The 22,217-nt window shown below is 42.1% G+C and overlaps 1 protein-coding gene across 3 annotated transcripts in view; it reads left to right on the top strand.

Annotated features, from left to right (window-relative positions):
- Positions 1 to 4,249: 4,249 nt before the first annotated feature.
- The window catches only part of cnih3 (cornichon family AMPA receptor auxiliary protein 3), a 101,660-nt gene continuing 83,692 nt past the window's right edge, over positions 4,250 to 22,217 (top strand). For all 3 annotated transcript variants that reach the window (XM_061924428.1, XM_072911935.1, XM_072911934.1), the window contains exon 1: positions 4,250 to 4,776. In XM_061924428.1, coding sequence (XP_061780412.1) covers positions 4,696 to 4,776 — 81 coding nt within the window. In that variant the 5' untranslated portion in view covers positions 4,250 to 4,695. The remainder of the gene's footprint in view (positions 4,777 to 22,217) is intronic.

The raw sequence follows: 22,217 nt of genomic DNA, 5'->3' as shown, positions 1-22,217 counted from the left end.
ACATATGTTGCTCCAAAAGCTGTATGTACCTTTCAGCATTAATGGTGCCTTCACAGATGTGTAAGTTACACATGTCTTGGCCACTAATACACCACCATACCATCACACATGCTGCCTTTTACACTTTCACCCTAGAACAGTCCCCATGCTTCTTTTCCTCTTTGGTCCGGAGGACACGATGTCCACAGTTTCCAAAAACAATTTGAAATGTGGACTCGTCAGACCACAGAACACTTTTCCACTTTGTATCAGTCCATCTTAGATGAGCTCAGGCCCAGCGAAGCCGACGGCGTTTCTGGGTGTTGTTGATAAACGGTTTTCGCCTTGCATAGGAGAGTTTTAACTTGCACTTACAGATGTAGCGACCAACTGTAGTTACTGACAGTGGGTTTCTGAAGTGTTCCTGAGCCCATGTGGTGATATCCTTTACACAATGATGTGGCTTGTTGATGCAGTACAGCCTGAGGGATGGAAGGTCACGGGCTTAGCTGCTTACGTGCAGTGATTTCTCCACATTCTCTGAACCCTTTGATGATATTACGGAGCGTAGATGGTGAAATCCCTAAATTCCTTGCAATAGCTGGTTGAGAAAGGTTTTTCTTAAACTGTTCAACAATTTGCTCACGCATTTGTTGACAAAGTGGTGACCCTCGCCCCATCCTTGTTTGTGAATGACTGAGCATTTCATGGAATCTACTTTTATGCCCAATCATGGCACCCACCTGTTCCCAATTAGCCTGCACACCTGTGGGATGTTCCAAATAAGTGTTTGATGAGCATTCCTCAACTTTATCAGTATTTATTGCCACCTTTCCCAACTTCTTTGTCACGTGTTGCTGCCATCAAATTCTAAAGTTAATGATTATTTGCAAAAAAAAAAAAAAAAGTTCATGAGTTTGAACATGAAATATGTTGTCTTTGTAGCATATTCAACTGAATATGGCTTGAAAATGATTTGCAAATCATTGTATTCCGTTTATATTTACATCTAACACAATTTCCCAACTCATATGGAAACGGGGTTTGTATTATTGTTATTATGGGCCTGCTGCAATGCTAGCAGGCCCATGATTTGCAAATCCTTTTCAACTTATATTCAATTGAATAGACTGCAAAGACAACATATTTCATGTTCACACTGAGAAACGTTCTTCTTTTTTGCAATATATATAGGGCAGCACGGTGGAAGAGGGGTTAGTGCGTCTGCCTCACAATACAAAGGTGCTGAGTAGTCTCGGGTTCAATCCCAGGCTCGGGATCTTTCTGTGTGGAGTTTGCATGTTCTCCCCGTGACTGCGTGGGTTCCCTCCGGGTACTCCGGCTTCCTCCCACCTCCAAAGACATGCACCTGGGGATAGGTTGATTGGCAACACTAAATGGTCCCTAGTGTGTGAACGTTGACTATCTGTGTTGGCCTTGTGATGAGGTGGCGACTTGTCCAGGGTGTACTCTGCCTTCCGCCTGATTGTAGCTGAGATAGGCTCCAGCACCCCCCGCGACCCCGAAGGGAATAAGCGGTAGAAAATGGATGGATGGATATATATATATATATAGAGTCGGGACCCGGGGTGGACCGCTCGCCTGTGCATCGGCTGGGAACATCTCTGCGCTGCTGACCCGTCTCCGCTCGGGATGGTGTCCTGCTGGCCCCACTATGGACTGGACTCTCACTATTATGTTAGATCCACTATGGACTGGACTCTCACACTATTATGTTAGATCCACTATGGACTGGACTCTCACTATTATGTTAGATCCACTATGGACTGGACTCTCACTATTATGTTAGATCCACTATGGACTGGACTCTCACTATTATGTTAGATCCACTATGGACTGGACTCTCACTATTATGTTAGATCCACTATGGACTGGACTCTCACACTATTATGTTAGATCCACTATGGACTGGACTCTCACACTATTATGTTAGATCCACTATGGACTGGACTCTCACTATTATGTTAGATCCACTATGGACTGGACTCTCACACTATTATGTTAGATCCACTATGGACTGGACTCTCACACTATTATGTTAGATCCACTATGGACTGGACTCTCACTATTATGTTAGATCCACTATGGACTGGACTCTCACTATTATGTTGGATCCACTATGGACTGGACTCTCACTATTATGTTAGATCCACAATGGACTGGACTCTCACTATTATGTTGGATCCACTATGGACTGGACTATCACACTATTATGTTAGATCCACTATGGACTGGACTCTCACACTATTATGTTAGATCCACTATGGACTGGACTCTCACACTATTATGTTAGATCCACTATGGACTGGACTCTCACTATTATGTTAGATCCACTATGGACTGGACTCTCACTATTATGTTAGATCCACTATGGACTGGACTCTCACACTATTATGTTAGATCCACTATGGACTGGACTCTCACTATTATGTTAGATCCACTATGGACTGGACTCTCACTATTATGTTAGATCCACTATGGACTGGACTCTCACTATTATGTTAGATCCACTATGGACTGGACTCTCACTATTATGTTAGATCCACTATGGACTGGACTCTCACACTATTATGTTAGATCCACTATGGACTGGACTCTCACACTATTATGTTAGATCCACTATGGACTGGACTCTCACTATTATGTTAGATCCACTATGGACTGGACTCTCACACTATTATGTTAGATCCACTATGGACTGGACTCTCACACTATTATGTTAGATCCACTATGGACTGGACTCTCACTATTATGTTAGATCCACTATGGACTGGACTCTCACTATTATGTTGGATCCACTATGGACTGGACTCTCACTATTATGTTAGATCCACAATGGACTGGACTCTCACTATTATGTTGGATCCACTATGGACTGGACTATCACACTATTATGTTAGATCCACTATGGACTGGACTCTCACACTATTATGTTAGATCCACTATGGACTGGACTCTCACACTATTATGTTAGATCCACTATGGACTGGACTCTCACTATTATGTTAGATCCACTATGGACTGGACTCTCACTATTATGTTGGATCCACTATGGACTGGACTCTCACTATTATGTTAGATCCACAATGGACTGGACTCTCACTATTATGTTGGATCCACTATGGACTGGACTATCACAATATTATGTCAGACCCACTCGACATCCATTGCTTTCGGTCTCCCCTAGAGGGGGGGCGGGGGGGGGGGGGGGGGGTTACCCACATATGCAGTCCTCTCCAAGGTTTCTCATAGTCATTCACATCGACGTCCCACTGGGGTGAGTTTTTCCTTGCCCTTATGTGGGCTTTGTACCGAGGATGTCGTTGTGGCTTGTGCAGCCCTTTGAGACACTTGTGATTTAGGGCTATATAAATAAACATTGATTGATTGATTGATATATATATAAATGTGTGTGTGTGTGTGTGTGCGTGCATGTATATATATATATATATATATATATATATATATATATATATATATATATATATATATATATATATATATATATATATATGTATATATATATATATATATATATATATATATATATATATATATATATATATATATATTTACATATATATTTATATATGTGTGTGTGATTGTATATATGTATGTATATATTTGTGTTTATATGTATGTGTGTGTATGTATGTTTAGTAGGATGTATGTATGTATATATATATATATATATATGTATATGTGTATATACATGTGTATATATATATGTATATATATATGTATATATATATATATGTATATATATATGTATATATATATATATATATATGTATATATATATATATGTATATATGTATATATGTATATATATATATATATGTATACATATATATACAAAATATATATATATATATATATATATATATATATACATATATATATATATATATATATATATATATATATATATATATATATATATATATATATATATATATATATATATATATATATATATATATATACAGTATGTGTGTGTATGTATATATGTTTGTATATATTCGAGTATATATGTAAGTGTGTGTATAGTAGGATGTTGTGCGCGTGCACCAATGTGACGTGCACGCGCAGTGGGTGCTCCCAAACATCCACCTGTTCACGCGCGTGCCTTTCATCTTCATCTCCTCACACACACACACACACACACACACACACACACACACACACACACACACACACACACACACACACACACACACACACACACACACACACACACACACACCAGTGGATGTTCCATCTCTGTCTGTCTGCGTGGTCAATCATGGACTATTCCTATCTAGACGACATGATGGTCTAGTCTAGTCTAAGACATGATGGTCTAGTCTAAGACATGATGGTCTAGTCTAAGGTCTAGTGTAGTCCAGTCTAGCCCGAGAACGCCATCACAGAAGTATAGCATCCATCCAGGCTGAGGCTGGGATTGTCGCTCACGTCGCCTGCTGTGAAGACGCAGCAATAGCGTTTTTTTTTTTTTTTTTCCTTTCCCCCCACATTTAGTGTTCGTATTGTTGATATCTGCCTGCGTCGCCATGGGAGAAGTCACGGTACCGGTACCGTCTCGCGTGGTCGTGTCCGCGTGACAACTTTATTGTTTATTCTCCTCGTTTATTTCTTCATTTCATCAATGGAAGCGCGCCTTTTTCTGGGAAATTCCCGCCGTTTCGCGTCTTAATGATGTTCACTTTCGCTGCCTTCTGCTACATGTTGTCTCTGGTGCTCTGCGTCTCCCTCATCTTCTTCGCCATTTGGCACGTAAGTACTTCTTTCTCGCACATATTTGCATGCTGCACATGTTTGTATCGATCCCACACCAAGTCAATGTGATGCAGATTGAAAGCCATATTGGAATCAGAATAAATGTGAAAGCCATGATGCTTATAACTGGAATTAGAATAAACACGTTATTCAAACAATATACTGACATCATATACATATCAACTTTTAGTATACACAATTGTTTAAGACAAAATAGTCCTTGCAACATAAAATGTGAACACAGGAAGTCAAACAATACCAATAATGGAAAAACAATAAATATGATCTGCTTCTTCCTGCTCCTTTTCAGCCATGTTAACTGGCTAAGTCAATCAGTCTGGGGCCACACGTGGCCCTTCTGCCTCCTTGGTTGTGGCTCCCATTTTTAAAAAAGGGTTCTGTCATTTCTCACTGTCTGTGAGGCCGTGCAGGCGCACAGGCTGATACCTGCTTGGTATTTTATGTTTTTTATGTATTTATTTGTATCTATTTATCTTAGTACCAATGTTCTTATGTTGTTTATGTGTCAATAGGAATGTGCACTATTTGAGTTTGCTTGCAATTTCGTTGTACAAAGTACAATGACAATAAAGATCTATCCTATTCTACCTGAGGCGCAAGGAAGGCAAGTTTAAGGGACAGGAAGCCTGTGTGTTTGGTTCTTGGGTGTGTGACCCCTGGGGTGAAATAGCCATGAATATTTGCCAAAAAAGAAAAGAGAATAGGAAAAATAGTTTAATTTCACCTGGACAGATTGTTTAACATTTTAACAATTATACAAGTTTATAAGATTAGTAATGCTTCCCAGCTCTGTACTATTTTTATTTAGTGGCGGAAAAATGTCTCTTTTGATAGTACAAACTACAAAGCCCTGGCCTAAGTTTACGTTTAAACTGCAGGACAAAGTGGCCCAAATCGCATATTTTGGAAATGTGATTTTTTTCCCCCAGCTGACTGTTTACACTGCATGTAAAATGTGATCTTTATCAGACTCCAGTGTAAACACACACAGGCCCCAATGTGGCCCCAGTGTGGGCCCAATGTGCCCCCAATGTGGGCCCAATGTGCCCCCAATGTGGGCCCAATGTGCCCCCAATGTGGGCCCAATGTGGCCCCAGTGTGGGCCCAATGTGGCCCCAATGTGGCCCCAGTGTGGGCCCAATGTGGCCCCAATGTTGGCCCAATGTGGGCCCCAATGTGGGCCCAGTGTGGGCCCAATGTGGCCCCAATGTGGGCCCAATGTGACCCCAGTGTGGCCCCAATGTGGGCCCAATGTGGCTCCAATGCATACCTGCCAACTACTCCGGTTTTCCCGTAATTAGTACGGTTTTCATCAACCTATTCCGGGTTACGGTTGCAGTGATAAAAAATACGGTTTTTCATTAATTAAAAAAATTTTTTTTTTTAAATGTTTTATTCACGAAATCGCGTAACAACAATGACAATCGACACTGCTTCCCGTAACTTCCTATCGAGCCATTCCGAATGCCATGCGCGAGGCTATTTATAGCACCGCTGCCAAGCACGAGGCACCTGTTGCCATTGTTTCCAAACGAGCGAACGATCATGGAATCAGCCGGAGAAAAATCGCAAACGAGTCTTAAACCGAAAAGAAAACTGCAGTCATTCCGTGAAGAATATTCAAAAGCCTATCCGGGAATAATTATCCGTTCCAAAAAGGGTGAAAACTACGCGAATTGCACCTTGTGCAGACAAGATTTTTCGATCGGACACGGAGGAATTAGCGATGTAAAAGACCACGTTGGGACAAAAAAACACAAGTCTAATGCCGTTGCTAGCGATACAAGTGGAAAACTTTCAACGTTTTTCGTCGCCCAAACAGATTCTTTGGATGTGATAAATGCCGAAGTTTTATTTACGGAGGCAATAATTGAGCATGGACTTCCAATCGCACTGGCTGATCACATGGGACAGTTATTTCGGAAAATGTTTCCCGACTCGAAAATCGCCAAAAAATATGGATGTGGTCGAACCAAAACATCAAACATTATTCAGTGTCTTGGAACAGAATCCTCAAAAAGTATCGCCGATGTCATGAAGACGGAACCATTTAGCATGTCGGCTGACAGCAGCACCGATAATTTTGAAAAGTCACTGTGACTGATAGAAAAGTGATGGTTTTAGCAACATTTTAACCTGTCTGAATGCTAATAATCATTTTGCGTCGGGGAACCCCCCACCAGGACTTTGTCCTGGACCTACCGGGGCCTGTGGCCCCTGGATCCTGGCTACTAGGTTTTTCTGATTTCAAAAGTTGGCAGGTATGCCAATGTGGGCCCAATGTGGGCCCAATGTGGCCCCAGTGTGGGCCCAATGTGGCCCCAGTGTGGGCCCAATGTGGGCCCAATGTGGCTTTGACGTCACTTGCATGTACAGTTCCATAAAGTAGAAACAAAGGAAGTTGACCATAGTCCATAAACAAACAAGGAAGTCGCTACAAAATAAAAGTCGCCACACCTTATAACTGAGTGATTTCTTACGTGAAAATAGGTTTAAGTAAGATCATCTCAGGCCTCGATTTCAAACTTTTTAAGGTCAAGGCAAGTGTTGCCTTAAAGGAGGGCTCATATTTTAGGGCAAACATTATTTCCTTTCCGGGCAAGTTTGAGCAGAAATATGTCATATAGGAATTAACTATTCAAAATAGAATATTAACAAAATGACGTGTCACATGAATGTTTTTAAAGTAATACCTTTGTGACATGAAAAAAACACAAGTAATGTAAAAAAAACAACAACAACATGGCGTTTACTTTTTGATATCAAAATAAATACAAAGCAGTTTGGCTAATGAAGTTGAAGTCTAATAAAGAAGCTTTGTTCTTCTCCAACGCCTCCTTGTGGTTCAGTGCAACAGTTTGGCCAACAAAAATAAAGAGGAGTGACGCCTCTCGCATCGAATACACAATCTTCACATCCTGCGTTCAGTTCGATGAGATGACAAAACATTTGGGCTAGTATTGATGTTATTTGAACACATACAGTTAAATAAAGGAGGAGTGAACATCCCAGTAAACAAAGTAAAGATTTTATAAACAAGTTTTGACAACGTTCACGACACATCACCTGCTGCGTGTTTCCTCACATCATTAACTCTCAGTCACAGCAGCTGTTGGACGCTGTATTGAGAAAATAAAAGAGTTTTCTCCTTGGCTGTGTACTTTTAGTGTGGGGACAATACTGTCCACACCTGTCTCCATCTAAACACAGCAGTGTGCTCTTAAACGCACGGCGGGAAGCGAGGTAAAATGACGTTAAACCTCGTTTACTCCGAGGGGAAATCTCCGGAGCAAAGTCTGTGAGTTAGTCCGCCATGATTATCAAGCCAAACGACGCTAGTACGCATGCGTCTGACTTCCTGTTGCCTAATATGCATTAATAATGACGGTTTTTCAGTAATTAAAAAAATTAGACGTGTTACTACCAGCTGATTATGACTATTGAAAGTTAAAATGCAAAGCTAACATATTTGTACAGTACAGTACGTATTCCGTACAATTGACCACTAAATGGTAACACCCCAATAAGTTTTTACACTTGTTTAAGTCGGAGTCCACGTTAATCTATTCATGGTATAAATATATACCATGGATGGATGAATGGAGAGGATGATGATGTCACCAAATGTAAACGCCATCTCTTCCCCCGTGTGGTTGGCAACAGCCCAGTCGCTCAAGGTGCCAAATGTACATCAAACTTGGCGGCGCTCTTCAGCCGTGAGGAAAATCCTGTTTAACCAGGTGCTTCCTCACTTTGGAAGTATTCCCGCCACTTGCCTTGATGTTTACATCACTAATATTGCTGCAGTCGTAATCACATTTGGAAAAGACCAGTCGCACTTTAGAGCATTTTCTATTTGGCGTGGTTGGGTTTTTGTCATGAAACATTGATGGGTTACAAGATTACTAAGAGCATGTCCGCTTCAAAATCGCCTGTTTTCCCCTCAAGTGCTAGCAAGTACTCGCCACTCGCAGGTGCTAATTCAAACAGACGTGACGTCACCTGCAACCCAGGCACCGAAACTGGTCACCGCTGGATCTTGTGTGAATTGGTGCTTGGTGGTACCGGGTGGTTTCATTTCATTATTCTTTAGTCCTCTTGCACTTCAGGGCGCGTAGAGCCGACCATAGCAACCAGGTCTCTCCATCTGGGTCTGTTGTGGGCAAGGTGTTGCGCTTGTGCCATAGTCACATTGCAGGCCTTAAGGTCCTGGGCTAATACATCCAGCCAGCGAGTCCTGGGGGCGCCTCCAGCCAGCTTGCTGCGGGTTGAAGTCCAGGATTTTGCGCGTGGGGTGTTCCCCCGGCAGGCGGATGACATGGCCATACCAGCGCTCTCGCCGCATTGCTGCGAGGCGAGAGGCTGGGAGCTGTTGGGTTAGCTCTCTTAGGGTCTTGTTGGTGACATGCTGGCTCCACGTGATGCCTTCTATCCTCCTGAGGGCTCTGGAATCAAAGCCATCTAGCCTGGCCGCCAGGATGTTATTCAGCGGCCATGTTTCCGAGCCGTACAGAAGGACAGAGATGACAGAGGAATTGTAGACCCTCAACTTGGTGTCCCGAGATATGTGCCGGTGTCGCCACAACGGTCTCCACAGGGACTGCATGACGGAGGCTGCAAGGGCGCGGCGGCGGTCCACCTCTCGTTTGAGGTCGCCGGTGTTGGTGACTGTCGAGCCGAGGTATCTGACGGTAGGGACAAAGTGGACAGGGGTATCCTCAAATAAGAAGGGTGGTGGGTCTGGTCCATCGCTGATATGCATGAGTTCGGTTTTGGACCAGCTGATTTTCAGGTCGAGCTGTTTGGTCTCCTCATCAAACACACCGAGGGCCTCCCTGAGCTGGTCAGCGGTCTCACTGAACAGGGTGGTGTCATCGGCGTATTCGAGGTCCTTTAGGGTGTAGTTTCCAAGTGACACCCCCGGGGACTCGCACACAGACTCTGGACATCAGGTGGTCGATGACACAGTTAAATAGTTCTGGTGCGGCAACACAGCCTTGCCTGACCCCGCTGTTGATGGGGAACCACTCAGAGTCTTTATAGTTCACACGCACACAGCTTTCTGCACCCTGATACAACTGCTGAAAGAGTGTGGTGATTTTAGTTGGGACTCCGAGGGACTTCAGGATGTTCCAGAGGGACCCGTGGTCCACAGTGTCGAAGGCAGCCTTAAGGTCAATGAAGGCAATGTAGAGGTGCCGGTCCTTTCTGAACTCCCGGGCCTTTTCTATATGGTTTCGGTCGGTGCCAAAAAAGTACCGGATCCGGTGTCCAAACCTAATGAGAATTGTCCTTTTGTAAATGCAGTTGAACCAGATGTACAGCGTAGCGCTTTTATTTTGAAGCCGGAAATGTTTTGACGTTGGATTGACTGTTTGCAATACAAAAGTCTCCTTTCGACTTCCTGCCGACCGTCTTTCATTTCTGTTGAGCTTTTATGTCATCTTACTTGCTAAATCAGTCACAATCTAAATGTTATCACTGCACTTTCACCGTCATCTGAACATGGAAGTGAAGCATCACCCACCTCTGAACGACGCGCACAGCAGGCGTTTGCTGCAGCGACGTCGTCTCTTCTCACGGCGAAAAATAGTCCTTTCTTGTCGGGAGAAGAATTTGCAATGGCTTTGAACCTCATCTTTCCATGAGGTAGACAACTTTCCTTTGTCTATTTCTGCTCGCTTGTGGCTCATGAATGACAAGTGAACTGCAGCGAGGGTCAAAATGGACACGTGTGCCCGTTAAAACAATTAGTGCAGTTATTGAGATTTATATTCAACGCGTTATTACCGTGTTAACTTTGACAGCCCTAATATATAAATATATATATTAGGGCTGTCAAAGTTAATAACACAGGTAATAACTCAAATAACTGAAATGTATTGATAAGATTGATACATCGAGTGTCCAGTTTTGTTTTGAGACACCATGAATATTCACCCGTACTGTTTGGTCCAAGCCAAAATAAAATAAATTAAAAAAAATATGTACCATGTGCCTAAACCAGGGGTCGGCAACCCGCGGCTCTAGAGCCGCATGTGGCTCTTTAGCGCCGCCCTAGTGGCTCTCTGGAGCTTTTTCAGAAATGTATGAAAAATGGAAAAAGATGAGGGGAAAAAAATCTATTTTTTGTTTTAATATGGTTTCTGTAGGAGGACAAACATGACACAAACCTCCCTAATTGTTATAAAGCACACTGTTTATATTTAACATGCTTCACTGATTCCAGTATTTGGCGAGCGCCGTTTTGTCCTACTAATTTTGGCGGTCCTTGAACTCACCGTAGTTTGTTTACATGTATAACTTTCTCCGACTTTCGAGGACGTGTTTTATGCCACTTCTTTTTTTGTCTCATTTTGTCCACCAAACTTTTAAGGTTGTGCCTGAAAGGTGAGTTTTGTTGATGTTATTGACTTGTTGGAGTGCTAATCAGACATATTTGGTCACTGCATGACTGCAAGCTAATCGATGCTAACATGCTATTTAGGCTAGTTATATGTACATATTGCATCATTATGCCTCATTTGTAGCTATATTTGAGCTCATTTAGTTTCCTTTAAGTCCTCTTAATTCAATTTATATCTCATGACACACTATCTGTATGTAATATGGCTTTTAATTTTTTGCGGCTCCAGACAGATTTTTTTTTGTATTTTTGGTCCAATATGGCTCTTTCAACATTTTGGGTTGCCGACCCCTGGCCTAAACCATCCAGTTGACTTAGAAAATCTGATTTGATTCTGTAATGTGAAACTAATGAAGCCTAAATGTTCATGCTGCTGTTTCAGGCTCATTAAGCAAGAGTTTGACTATTAATGACATGCAGATGTACTAATTACAAGGTTGACATTCTGATTGAGACTTTCTTGAGTTCATATTTTTGAACTGCACTGCTGATTTATAGATAATGAAGACAAAATCATGTTTGTATGATTTAGTTGATCCCTGACTGTTATTCTGACGCCTCAGCAATAATCCACCTTGCTTGTCTTTTCTGCTTAACGCAGCAGAATGAGTGGCAATGCCTCCGTGGATTCTCACTCACACTGACATGTAGACACACCATATTATAAGTCAAGTATTCACATGTAGACACACCATATTATAAGTCAAGTATTCACATGTAGACACACCATATTATAAGTCAAGTATTCACATGTAGACACACCATATTATAAGTCAAGTATTCACATGTAGACACACCATATTATAAGTCAAGTATTCACACGCTGACATGTAGACACACCATATTATAAGTCAAGTATTCACATGTAGACACACCATATTATAAGTCAAGTATTCACACGCTGACATGTAGACACACCATATTATAAGTCAAGTATTCACACGCTGACATGTAGACACACCATATTATAAGTCAAGTATTCACATGTAGACACACCATATTATAAGTCAAGTATTCACATGCTGACATGTAGACACACCATATTATAAGTCAAGTATTCACACGCTGACATGTAGACACACCATATTATAAGTCAAGTATTCACATGTAGACACACCATATTATAAGTCAAGTATTCACACGCTGACATGTAGACACACCATATTATAAGTCAAGTATTCACATGTAGACACACCATATTATAAGTCAAGTATTCACACGCTGACATGTAGACACACCATATTATAAGTCAAGTATTCACACGCTGACATGTAGACACACCATATTATAAGTCAAGTATTCACATGTAGACACACCATATTATAAGTCAAGTATTCACATGTAGACACACCATATTATAAGTCAAGTATTCACACGCTGACATGTAGACACACCATATTATAAGTCAAGTATTCTCACGCTGACATGTAGACACACCATATTATAAGTCAAGTATTCACATGTAGACACACCATATTATAAGTCAAGTATTCACACGCTGACATGTAGACACACCATATTATAAGTCAAGTATTCACACACTGACATGTAGACACACCATATTATAAGTCAAGTATTCACACGCTGACATGTAGACACACCATATTATAAGTCAAGTATTCACATGTAGACACACCATATTATAAGTCAAGTATTATAAGATCATTTTTTTGGACTCATTGAAAGTGGACTTCCACAGAGTTTACCAAAGGCTTGTGTTATTGACCAAACTAAACTATAAATAATATCAGACTTGTGTAAATGACCATGAATAGACTTGGAGCAATGGAAAGACATTTGAAGTGAAATGAGTCATGAACTTCTGTGACACTGGAAACAAGATGAGTCTGCCATTAATGTCATTTCCTCACACTAGCAGCACACTTTCTGTAATGCAACAGTCTGCATCAGTTAAAAACAGCATTGTTCAATGGTACGATCTCAAATGACACGTTGACAGTCATTGCTGTGCAATTCTTGACAAATAAACACGGCAAGGGAAGACAGACGGAAGGAGTTAAGTGTGTTCATGTTCAAGCAATCTATTTATGTCCATAAGCTTGGCTCCAAGTTCCACATTATAGCGTCAAAATAGATTTCATCGCCCTCTCCTGGCTTCCATCTGCTCCAACGTCTCCGTTACTACATTATATATATATACTTGCAGTGTGTATATTGTACATATTACATATTGTTATGAAGGTGTCTGTTACTACATTATATATATATATATATATATATATATATATATATATATATATATATATATTAGAGATGCGCGGATAGGCAATTATTTCATCCGCAACCGCATCACAAAAGTCGCCAACCATCTGCCATCCACTCGAACTAACATTTAATCAAAACCGCACCCGCCCGCCATCCGCCACCCGCCCGTTGTTATATATTTAATATAGACGATGCAAGGCATTAGTGAGGTTATAAAGCTTTTGCCTGTTAAAGAAAGGAGACTGATCCAATGCAGTAGAGACATTCAATGCGTGCCACCCTGTCACGGCCCAGACGCACACCAGTGCGCAATCATCTGGGAGCCGCGCTGAGCGCACCTCCAAGCGCGCTCGCGCCACTCAAACTGCTGCAGGCAGCTGCGTTCTATCTTGTTTTAACATCCTGTGGCACTCTCCTGGGATCACGGCGGATGAAACTGCTCATGCTCAGGGTGTTTGTGGAGGTTCGGGGTTTTGCACAAATGTGATGCACCATGTTAGGTGTCCCGGTTTTGTGACTGTCGTAGACATAAACAGCGTCGCAGCTCTTGCAAATCACGTAGCCAGCATTACTATCATCCTGATTTACAACCTCATAAAAAGGAGTCCACGCTGAACTTTTCTGGCCTTTTTTCCCCTGGTCTTTAGTATTCCCTTTTTTAGTTTGTCGCGTACCACGTTTGCTGCCAGCGTTGCCATCTCTTTTTTTTTTCTTCTTCTGTTGTGGCATATGCTGCAGGTGCCTGCTCGTTTTTCGTATGTGGGTAACAACATTTAACTATGTATATATATTTACCAATTGGTTTAACTGCCACCCGCCTGAATCTATTTAAAATCTAATTTTTTTTTATTTCAACCGCCCGACCCGCGGATAATCCGCGGACTCCGCGGTTGTGTCCGCAAACCGCGCATCTCTAATATATATATATATATATATATATATATATATATATATATATATATATACTTGCAGTGTGTATATTGTACATATCACATATTGTTATGAAGGTGTCTGTTACTACATTATATACAGGTAAAAGCCAGTAAATTAGAATATTTTGAAAAACTTGATTTATTTCAGTAATTGCATTCAAAAGGTGTAACTTGTACATTATATTTATTCATTGCACACAGACTGATGCATTCAAATGTTTATTTCATTTAATTTTGATGATTTGAAGTGGCAACAAATGAAAATCCAAAATTCCGTGTGTCACAAAATTAGAATATTACTTAAGGCTAATACAAAAAAGGGATTTTTAGAAATGTTGGCCAACTGAAAAGTATGAAAATGAAAAATATGAGCATGTACAATACTCAATACTTGGTTGGAGCTCCTTTTGCCTCAATTACTGCGTTAATGCGGCGTGGCATGGAGTCGATGAGTTTCTGGCACTGCTCAGGTGTTATGAGAGCCCAGGTTGCTCTGATAGTGGCCTTCAACTCTTCTGCGTTTTTGGGTCTGGCATTCTGCATCTTCCTTTTCACAATACCCCACAGATTTTCTATGGGGCTATGGTCAGGGGAGTTGGCGGGCCAATTTAGAACAGAAATACCATGGTCCGTAAACCAGGCACGGGTAGATTTTGCGCTGTGTGCAGGCGCCAAGTCCTGTTGGAACTTGAAATCTCCATCTCCATAGAGCAGGTCAGCAGCAGGAAGCATGAAGTGCTCTAAAACTTGCTGGTAGACGGCTGCGTTGACCCTGGATCTCAGGAAACAGAGTGGACCGACACCAGTAGATGACATGGAACCCCAAACCATCACTGATGGTGGAAACTTTACACTAGACTTCAGGCAACGTGGATCCTGTGCCTCTCCTGTCTTCCTCCAGACTCTGGGACTTCGATTTCCAAAGGAAATGCAAAATTTGCATGGTTGGGTGATGGTTTGGGGTGCCATGTCATCTGCTGGTGTCGGTCCACTCTGTTTCCTGAGATCCAGGGTCAACGCAGCCGTCTACCAGCAAGTTTTAGAGCACTTCATGCTTCCTGCTGCTGACCTGCTCTATGGAGATGGAGATTTCAAGTTCCAACAGGACTTGGCGCCTGCACACAGCGCAAAATCTACCCGTGCCTGGTTTACGGACCATGGTATTTCTGTTCTAAATTGGCCCGCCAACTCCCCTGACCTTAGCCCCATAGAAAATCTGTGGGGTATTGTGAAAAGGAAGATGCAGAATGCCAGACCCAAAAACGCAGAAGAGTTGAAGGCCACTATCAGAGCAACCTGGGCTCTCATAACACCTGAGCAGTGCCAGAAACTCATCGACTCCATGCCACGCCGCATTAACGCAGTAATTGAGGCAAAAGGAGCTCCAACCAAGTATTGAGTATTGTACATGCTCATATTTTTCATTTTCATACTTTTCAGTTGGCCAACATTTCTAAAAATCCCTTTTTTGTATTAGCCTTAAGTAATATTCTAATTTTGTGACACACGGAATTTTGGATTTCATTTGTTGCCACTTCAAATCATCAAAATTAAATGAAATAAACATTTGAATGCATCAGTCTGTGTGCAATGAATAAATATAATGTACAAGTTACACCTTTTGAATGCAATTACTGAAATAAATCAAGTTTTTCAAAATATTCTAATTTACTGGCTTTTACCTGTATATACTTGCAGTGTGTATATAAAACGTTGATGGAGGGTATTAAAGTTGTTTCAGAGGCTTTGAAGACTACAAAGGTGACATCTTTCAAGCGTTTTTTATCATCTTCAAAATCATAGGAAAAAAAAGATATGTGTTCTTGTCTCTCATAATGATTGTGAACGATAGGCAACATTCCAAAAGAAGTGCAGTTCCCCTTTACTAAGTGTACCTTTAGGCTAAGACACATCACTCAAAAAGGTTCACTATGTCTTCTTATTCATCTATTTTTCAAATGTTCTTGTAATCAGACAGTATTTTCGGTATATAATTTTTACCTAAAAATTCCATCTAACATACCGAAAATATTGTCTGATTAGAAGAACATTTGAAAAGTATAAGACGGATCACTTTCAAGTTTTTAAAAGTATCAAGTTACAGGACTGGAAAATGTGTTTCAAATGTTTGTTATGCTTTTTCAAACAGCTCAACAAAAATGGCTAAAACACACAGAGAAAAGGCTAAAATATCTACCAAACAGACGGAAAAGCAAGCCCAAATACGCAACTACCAGTTAAAAAAACAGCCCAAAAAAACCGCCACCGGCAACTCATTCGATTTGCAAGCGACTTTGGAATAAGATAAGTCCCAAGTGGACTTGGCAACAGTGCTCATTTGTGCTGTATAGAACTATTTGTACTAGCAGGGCTGTCATTGGTTGACAGGCGACATGGCGTGATTGACACATGATCTGCCACGCCCGATTTAGCCCGTCTAAGATCTGTCAAAAACTGTCTGCTGTATTTACAAGAGTTAATCAGCAATTTACCGGACAAGTGAGGTTTGGTATGAGACAAATACATTTTGTATATACGGGAATTCTCGGCTAATACGGGACAGTTAGCAACAGTCCTAAGTTTAAAACAAGATAAATGTCAAGTTGCAAAAACATGTCAGCCTTCTGAGTCTTCATGACAGTCGGCCCCTTAGAATCCATAATATTGATCGGTGGCAGCATTTTGCAGATGGTGGTTGTAATTCTTTGTCTGCTTGTGTTGGTGGAAGGAAGGGATTCTCCACACAGCTAGCTGCCGGCACTTGACTGGACGGGACTGGCAGCAGATGCAAATGGCTTTGGTCTTGTGGGGAGACCCACCCGTAGGGCTCTAAGGATATGCCATTCAGTTTTTCCTTTTACTGTGTGCCTTTCTGCTGTTTGTTCCTGCTTGTGGCCGTGTTGTGACCATCCATCACACATGTGCCCAGCTGTTGATCGCGGGTCAAACAAAATAGTGCCGCTAAATGAAATGAGCTTGTATTATCACATTGACTTGGACGGCCCGAGTCAAAACCACTCAAGAGGAGTGAGAGGTGGCAACAGGGAAGGAACTTCTCTTCAAAGCTTTGGCGTCAGACCAAGGGTGCCTTCATCTTTCACAGGAGACTCCTCAGCTTCTCTTTCATCCCCCAACAACATTCTCCCATTTAAATGTTCAATCAATGTTTACTTATATAGCCCTAAATCACCAGTGTCTCAAAGGGCTGCACAAGCCACAACCACATCCTGGGCTCAGATCGCACATCAGGGCGACCGGTGCAATGGACCTCGAGTGGATCTAGCATAATAGTGTGAGTGTCCAGTCCGTAGTGGATCTAACATAATAGTGTGAGAGTCCAGTCCATAGTGGATCTAACATAATAGTGTGAGTGTCCAGTCCGTAGTGGATCTAACACAATAGTGTGAGAGTCCAGTCCATAGTGGATCTAACATAATAGTGTGAGAGTCCAGTCCATAGTGGATCTAACATAATAGTGTGAGAGTCCAGTCCATAGTGGATCTAACATAATAGTGTGAGAGTCCAGTCCAATGTGGATCTAACATAATAGTGAGAGAGTCCAGTCCATAGTAGATCTAACATAATAGTGTGAGAGTCCAGTCCATAGTGGATCTAACATAATAGTGTGAGAGTCCAGTCCATAGTGGATCTAACATAATAGTGTGAGAGTCCAGTCCATAGTGGATCTAACATAATAGTGTGAGAGTCCAGTCCATAGTGTATCTAACATAATAGTGAGAGTCCAGTCCATAGTGGATCTAACATAATAGTAAGAGTCCAGTCCATAGTGGATCTAACATAATAGTGAGAGTCCAGTCCATAGTGGATCTAACATAATAGTGAAAGTCCAGTCCATAGTGGATCTAACATAATAGTGAGAGTCCAGTCCATAGTGGATCTAACATAATAGTGAGAGTCCAGTCCATAGTGGATCTAATATAATAGTGAGAGTCCAGTCCATAGTGGGTCTAACATAATAGTGAGAGTTCAGTTCATAGTGGATCTAGTTAATCAATCAATCAATCTTTATTTATATAGCCCTAAATCACAAGTGTCTCAAAGGGCTGCACAAGCCACAATGACATCCTCGGTACAAAGCCCACATACGGGCAAGGAAAAACTCACCCCAGTGGGACGTCGATGTGAATGACTATGAGAAACCTTGGAGAGGACCGCATATGTGGGTAACCCCCCCCTCTAGGGGAGACCGAAAGCAATGGATGTCGAGTGGGTCTGACATAATATTGTGAGAGTCCAGTCCATAGTGGATCCAACATAATAGTAAGAGTCCAGTCCATAGTGGGGCCAGCAGGACACCATCCCGAACGGAGACGGGTCAGCAGCGCAGAGATGTTCCCAGCCGATGCACAGGCGAGCGGTCCACCCCGGGTCCCGACTCTGGACAGCCAGCACTTCATCCATGGCCACCGGACCTGTGCCCCCCCCCCCCCCCCTCAAGGAAAAGGGGAGCAGAGGAGAAAAGAAAAGAAACGGCAGATCAACTGGTCTAACAGGGGGGCTATTTAAAGGCTAGAGTATACAAATGAGTTTTAAGATGGGACTTAAATGCTTCTACTGAGGTAGCATCTCTAATTGTTACCGGGAGGGCATTCCATAGTACTGGAGCCCCAATAGAATAGTGTGAAGGTCCAGTCCATAGTGGATCTAACATAATAGTGTGAGAGTCCAGTCCATAGTGGATCTAACATAATAGTGTGAGAGTCCAGTCCATAGTGGATCTAACATAATAGTGTGAGAGTCCAGTCCATAGTGGATCTAACATAATAGTGTGAGAGTCCAGTCCATAGTGTATCTAGTTAATAGTGTGAGAGTCCGGTCCATATTGGATCTAACATAATAGTGAGAGTCCAGTCCATCGTGGATCTAACATAATAGTGTGAGAGTCCAGTCCATAGTAGATCTATTTAATAGTGAGAGAATGCGGTCCATAGTGGATCTAACATAATAGTGAGAGTCCAGTCCATAGTGGATCTAATATAATAGTGAGAGTCCAGTCCATAGTGGGTCTAACATAATAGTGAGAGCCCAGTCCATAGTGGATCCAACATAATAGTGTGAGAGTCCAGTCCATAGTGGATCTAGTTAATAGTGTGAGAGTCCGGTCCATAGTGGATCTAGCATAATAGTGTGAGAGTCCAGTCCATCGTGGATCTAACATAATAGTGTGAGAGTCCAGTCCATAGTAGATCTATTTAATAGTGAGAGAATGCGGTCCATAGTGGATCTAACATAATAGTGAGAGTCTAGTCCATAGTGGATCTAATATAATAGTGAGAGTCCAGTCCATAGTGGGTCTAACATAATAGTGAGAGTCCAGTCCATAGTGGATCTAGTTAATAGTGTGAAGGTCCAGTCCATAGTGGATCTAACATAATAGTGTGAGAGTCCAGTCCATAGTGGATCTAACATAATAGTGTGAGAGTCCAGTCCATAGTAGATCTAACATAATAGTGAAAGTCCAGTCCATAGTGGATCTAACATAATAGTGTGAGAGTCCAGTCCATAGTGGATCTAGTTAATAGTGTGAGAGTCCGGTCCATAGTGGATCTAACATAATAGTGAGAGTCCAGTCCATCGTGGATCTAACATAATAGTGTGAGAGTCCAGTCCATAGTAGATCTATTTAATAGTGAGAGAATGCGGTCCATAGTGGATCTAACATAATAGTGAGAGTCCAGTCCATAGTGGATCTAATATAATAGTGAGAGTCCAGTCCATAGTGGGTCTAACATAATAGTGAGAGTCCAGTCCATAGTGGATCTAACATAATAGTGTGAGAGTCCAGTCCATAGTGGATCTAGTTAATAGTGTGAGAGTCCGGTCCATAGTGGATCTAGCATAATAGTGAGAGTCCAGGCCATCGTGGATCTAACATAATAGTGTGAGAGTCCAGTCCATAGTAGATCTATTTAATAGTGAGAGAATGCGGTCCATAGTGGATCTAACATAATAGTGAGAGTCTAGTCCATAGTGGATCTAATATAATAGTGAGAGTCCAGTCCATAGTGGGTCTAACATAATAGTGAGAGTCCAGTCCATAGTGGATCTAGTTAATAGTGTGAAGGTCCAGTCCATAATGGATCTAACATAATAGTGTGAGAGTCCAGTCCATAGTGGATCTAACATAATAGTGTGAGAGTCCAGTCCATAGTAGATCTAACATAATAGTGAAAGTCCAGTCCATAGTGGATCTAACATAATAGTGTGAGAGTCCAGTCCATAGTGGATCTAACATAATAGTGAGAGTCCAGTCCATAGTGGGGCCAGCAGGAGATCGTCTTGAGTGTAGACAGGTCAGCAGTGCAGAGACGTCACCAACTGATGCACAGATGAGTGGTCCACCCTGGGTCCCGACTTTGGACAGCAAGCGCCTCATCTGTGGTCACCGAATCTGTGCCCCCCCCCCCCCCCTCTCCACGAAGGAGAGGGGGAGGTGGGCACAATGTTGCACAAATAGTGCACCACAATGTCAACAAAGTACCGTAGTCAACAGTCCGATATTATCATTCCTTTTCCTAATGTCTCTGGACCGAGCCAGAAGTAAACGTGCTGGTTTTGGCTACGTTGATAACCGCCTAACAATCCCTGCAGGATTTTGCAGACTTGGTATGTGTCTTTTGCAGCCTAAAATGTCTGATTACATGGCAGATTTTTACCAAGTTGCGACGTTTTATTTCGAGCGTATTCCAAACATGCATAAAATGCCAACATGAGGGAGATGGAAGAGAGAAAAAACCCGACCCCTCGTCTGCCTTATCATTTGCATGTCCTGAACAGAACCGCACATAATCTATTCACGCCCCCACGTCCGTGTCCTGTTACAGGTCCCATCTGCTGGCATTTTTACCAACATGACTGAACAAACTGTGTTTTTTTACAGACATGCTTTTATTTTGAAAATGGATGGTCTACTAATTGCTAGGCTCGCACAACACCCAGTTCATGTATCTGCGTCTGTTCTCCTCTCCAGTTACATAAGTAACGTAACAAGAGCAGATGTGGGGAACCTCTCCCCTGGGCGACCAATGCAATGGACATCGAGTGGATCGACCATAATAGTGTGAGAGTCCAGTCCATAGTGGATCTAACATAATAGTGTGAGAGTCCAGTCCATAGTGGATCTAACATAATAGTGTGAGAGTACAGTCCATAGTGGATCTAACATAATAGTGTGAGAGTCCAGTCCATAGTGGATCTAACATAATAGTGTGAGAGTCCAGTCCATAGTGGATCTAACATAATAGTGTGAGAGTCCAGTCCCTAGTGGATCTAACATAAAAGTGTGAGAGTCCAGTCCATAGTGGATCTAACATAATAGTGTGAGAGTCCAGTCCATAGTGGATCTAACATAATAGTGAGAGTCCAGTCCATAGTGGGGCCAGCAGGAGATCATATTGAGTGGAGACAGGTCAGCAGTGCAGAGATGTCCCCAACCGATGCACAGATGAGTGGTCCACCCTGGATCCCGACTCTGGACAGCCAGCACTTCATCCGTGGTCATCTGTGCCCCTCCCTCCATGAAGGAGAGGGGGGAAGAGCAGAAAAGAAATGGCAGATCAACTGGTCTAAAAGGGGGTCTATTTAAAGGCTAGAGTATACAAATGAGTTTTAAGATGGGACTTAAATGCTTCTACTGAGGTAGCATCTCTAACTGTTACTGCTAAAACATTCCATAGTACTGGAGCCCCAATAGAAAACGCTCTATAGCCCACAGACTTTATTTGGGCTCTGGGAAACACTAAGAGTTCTTAGAAGGCAGATTTCTTGCCGGGACATATGGTACAATACAATCAGCAAGATAGGATGGAGCTAGTGTAGTATTTTATACGTAA

This window comes from Nerophis lumbriciformis, linkage group LG29 (genome assembly GCF_033978685.3).
Source record: "Nerophis lumbriciformis linkage group LG29, RoL_Nlum_v2.1, whole genome shotgun sequence".
Classification (NCBI taxonomy): domain Eukaryota; kingdom Metazoa; phylum Chordata; class Actinopteri; order Syngnathiformes; family Syngnathidae; genus Nerophis; species Nerophis lumbriciformis.
The sequence above is the reverse complement of the archived record's forward strand: the minus strand, read 5'-3'. Positions and strand labels throughout refer to the sequence as shown.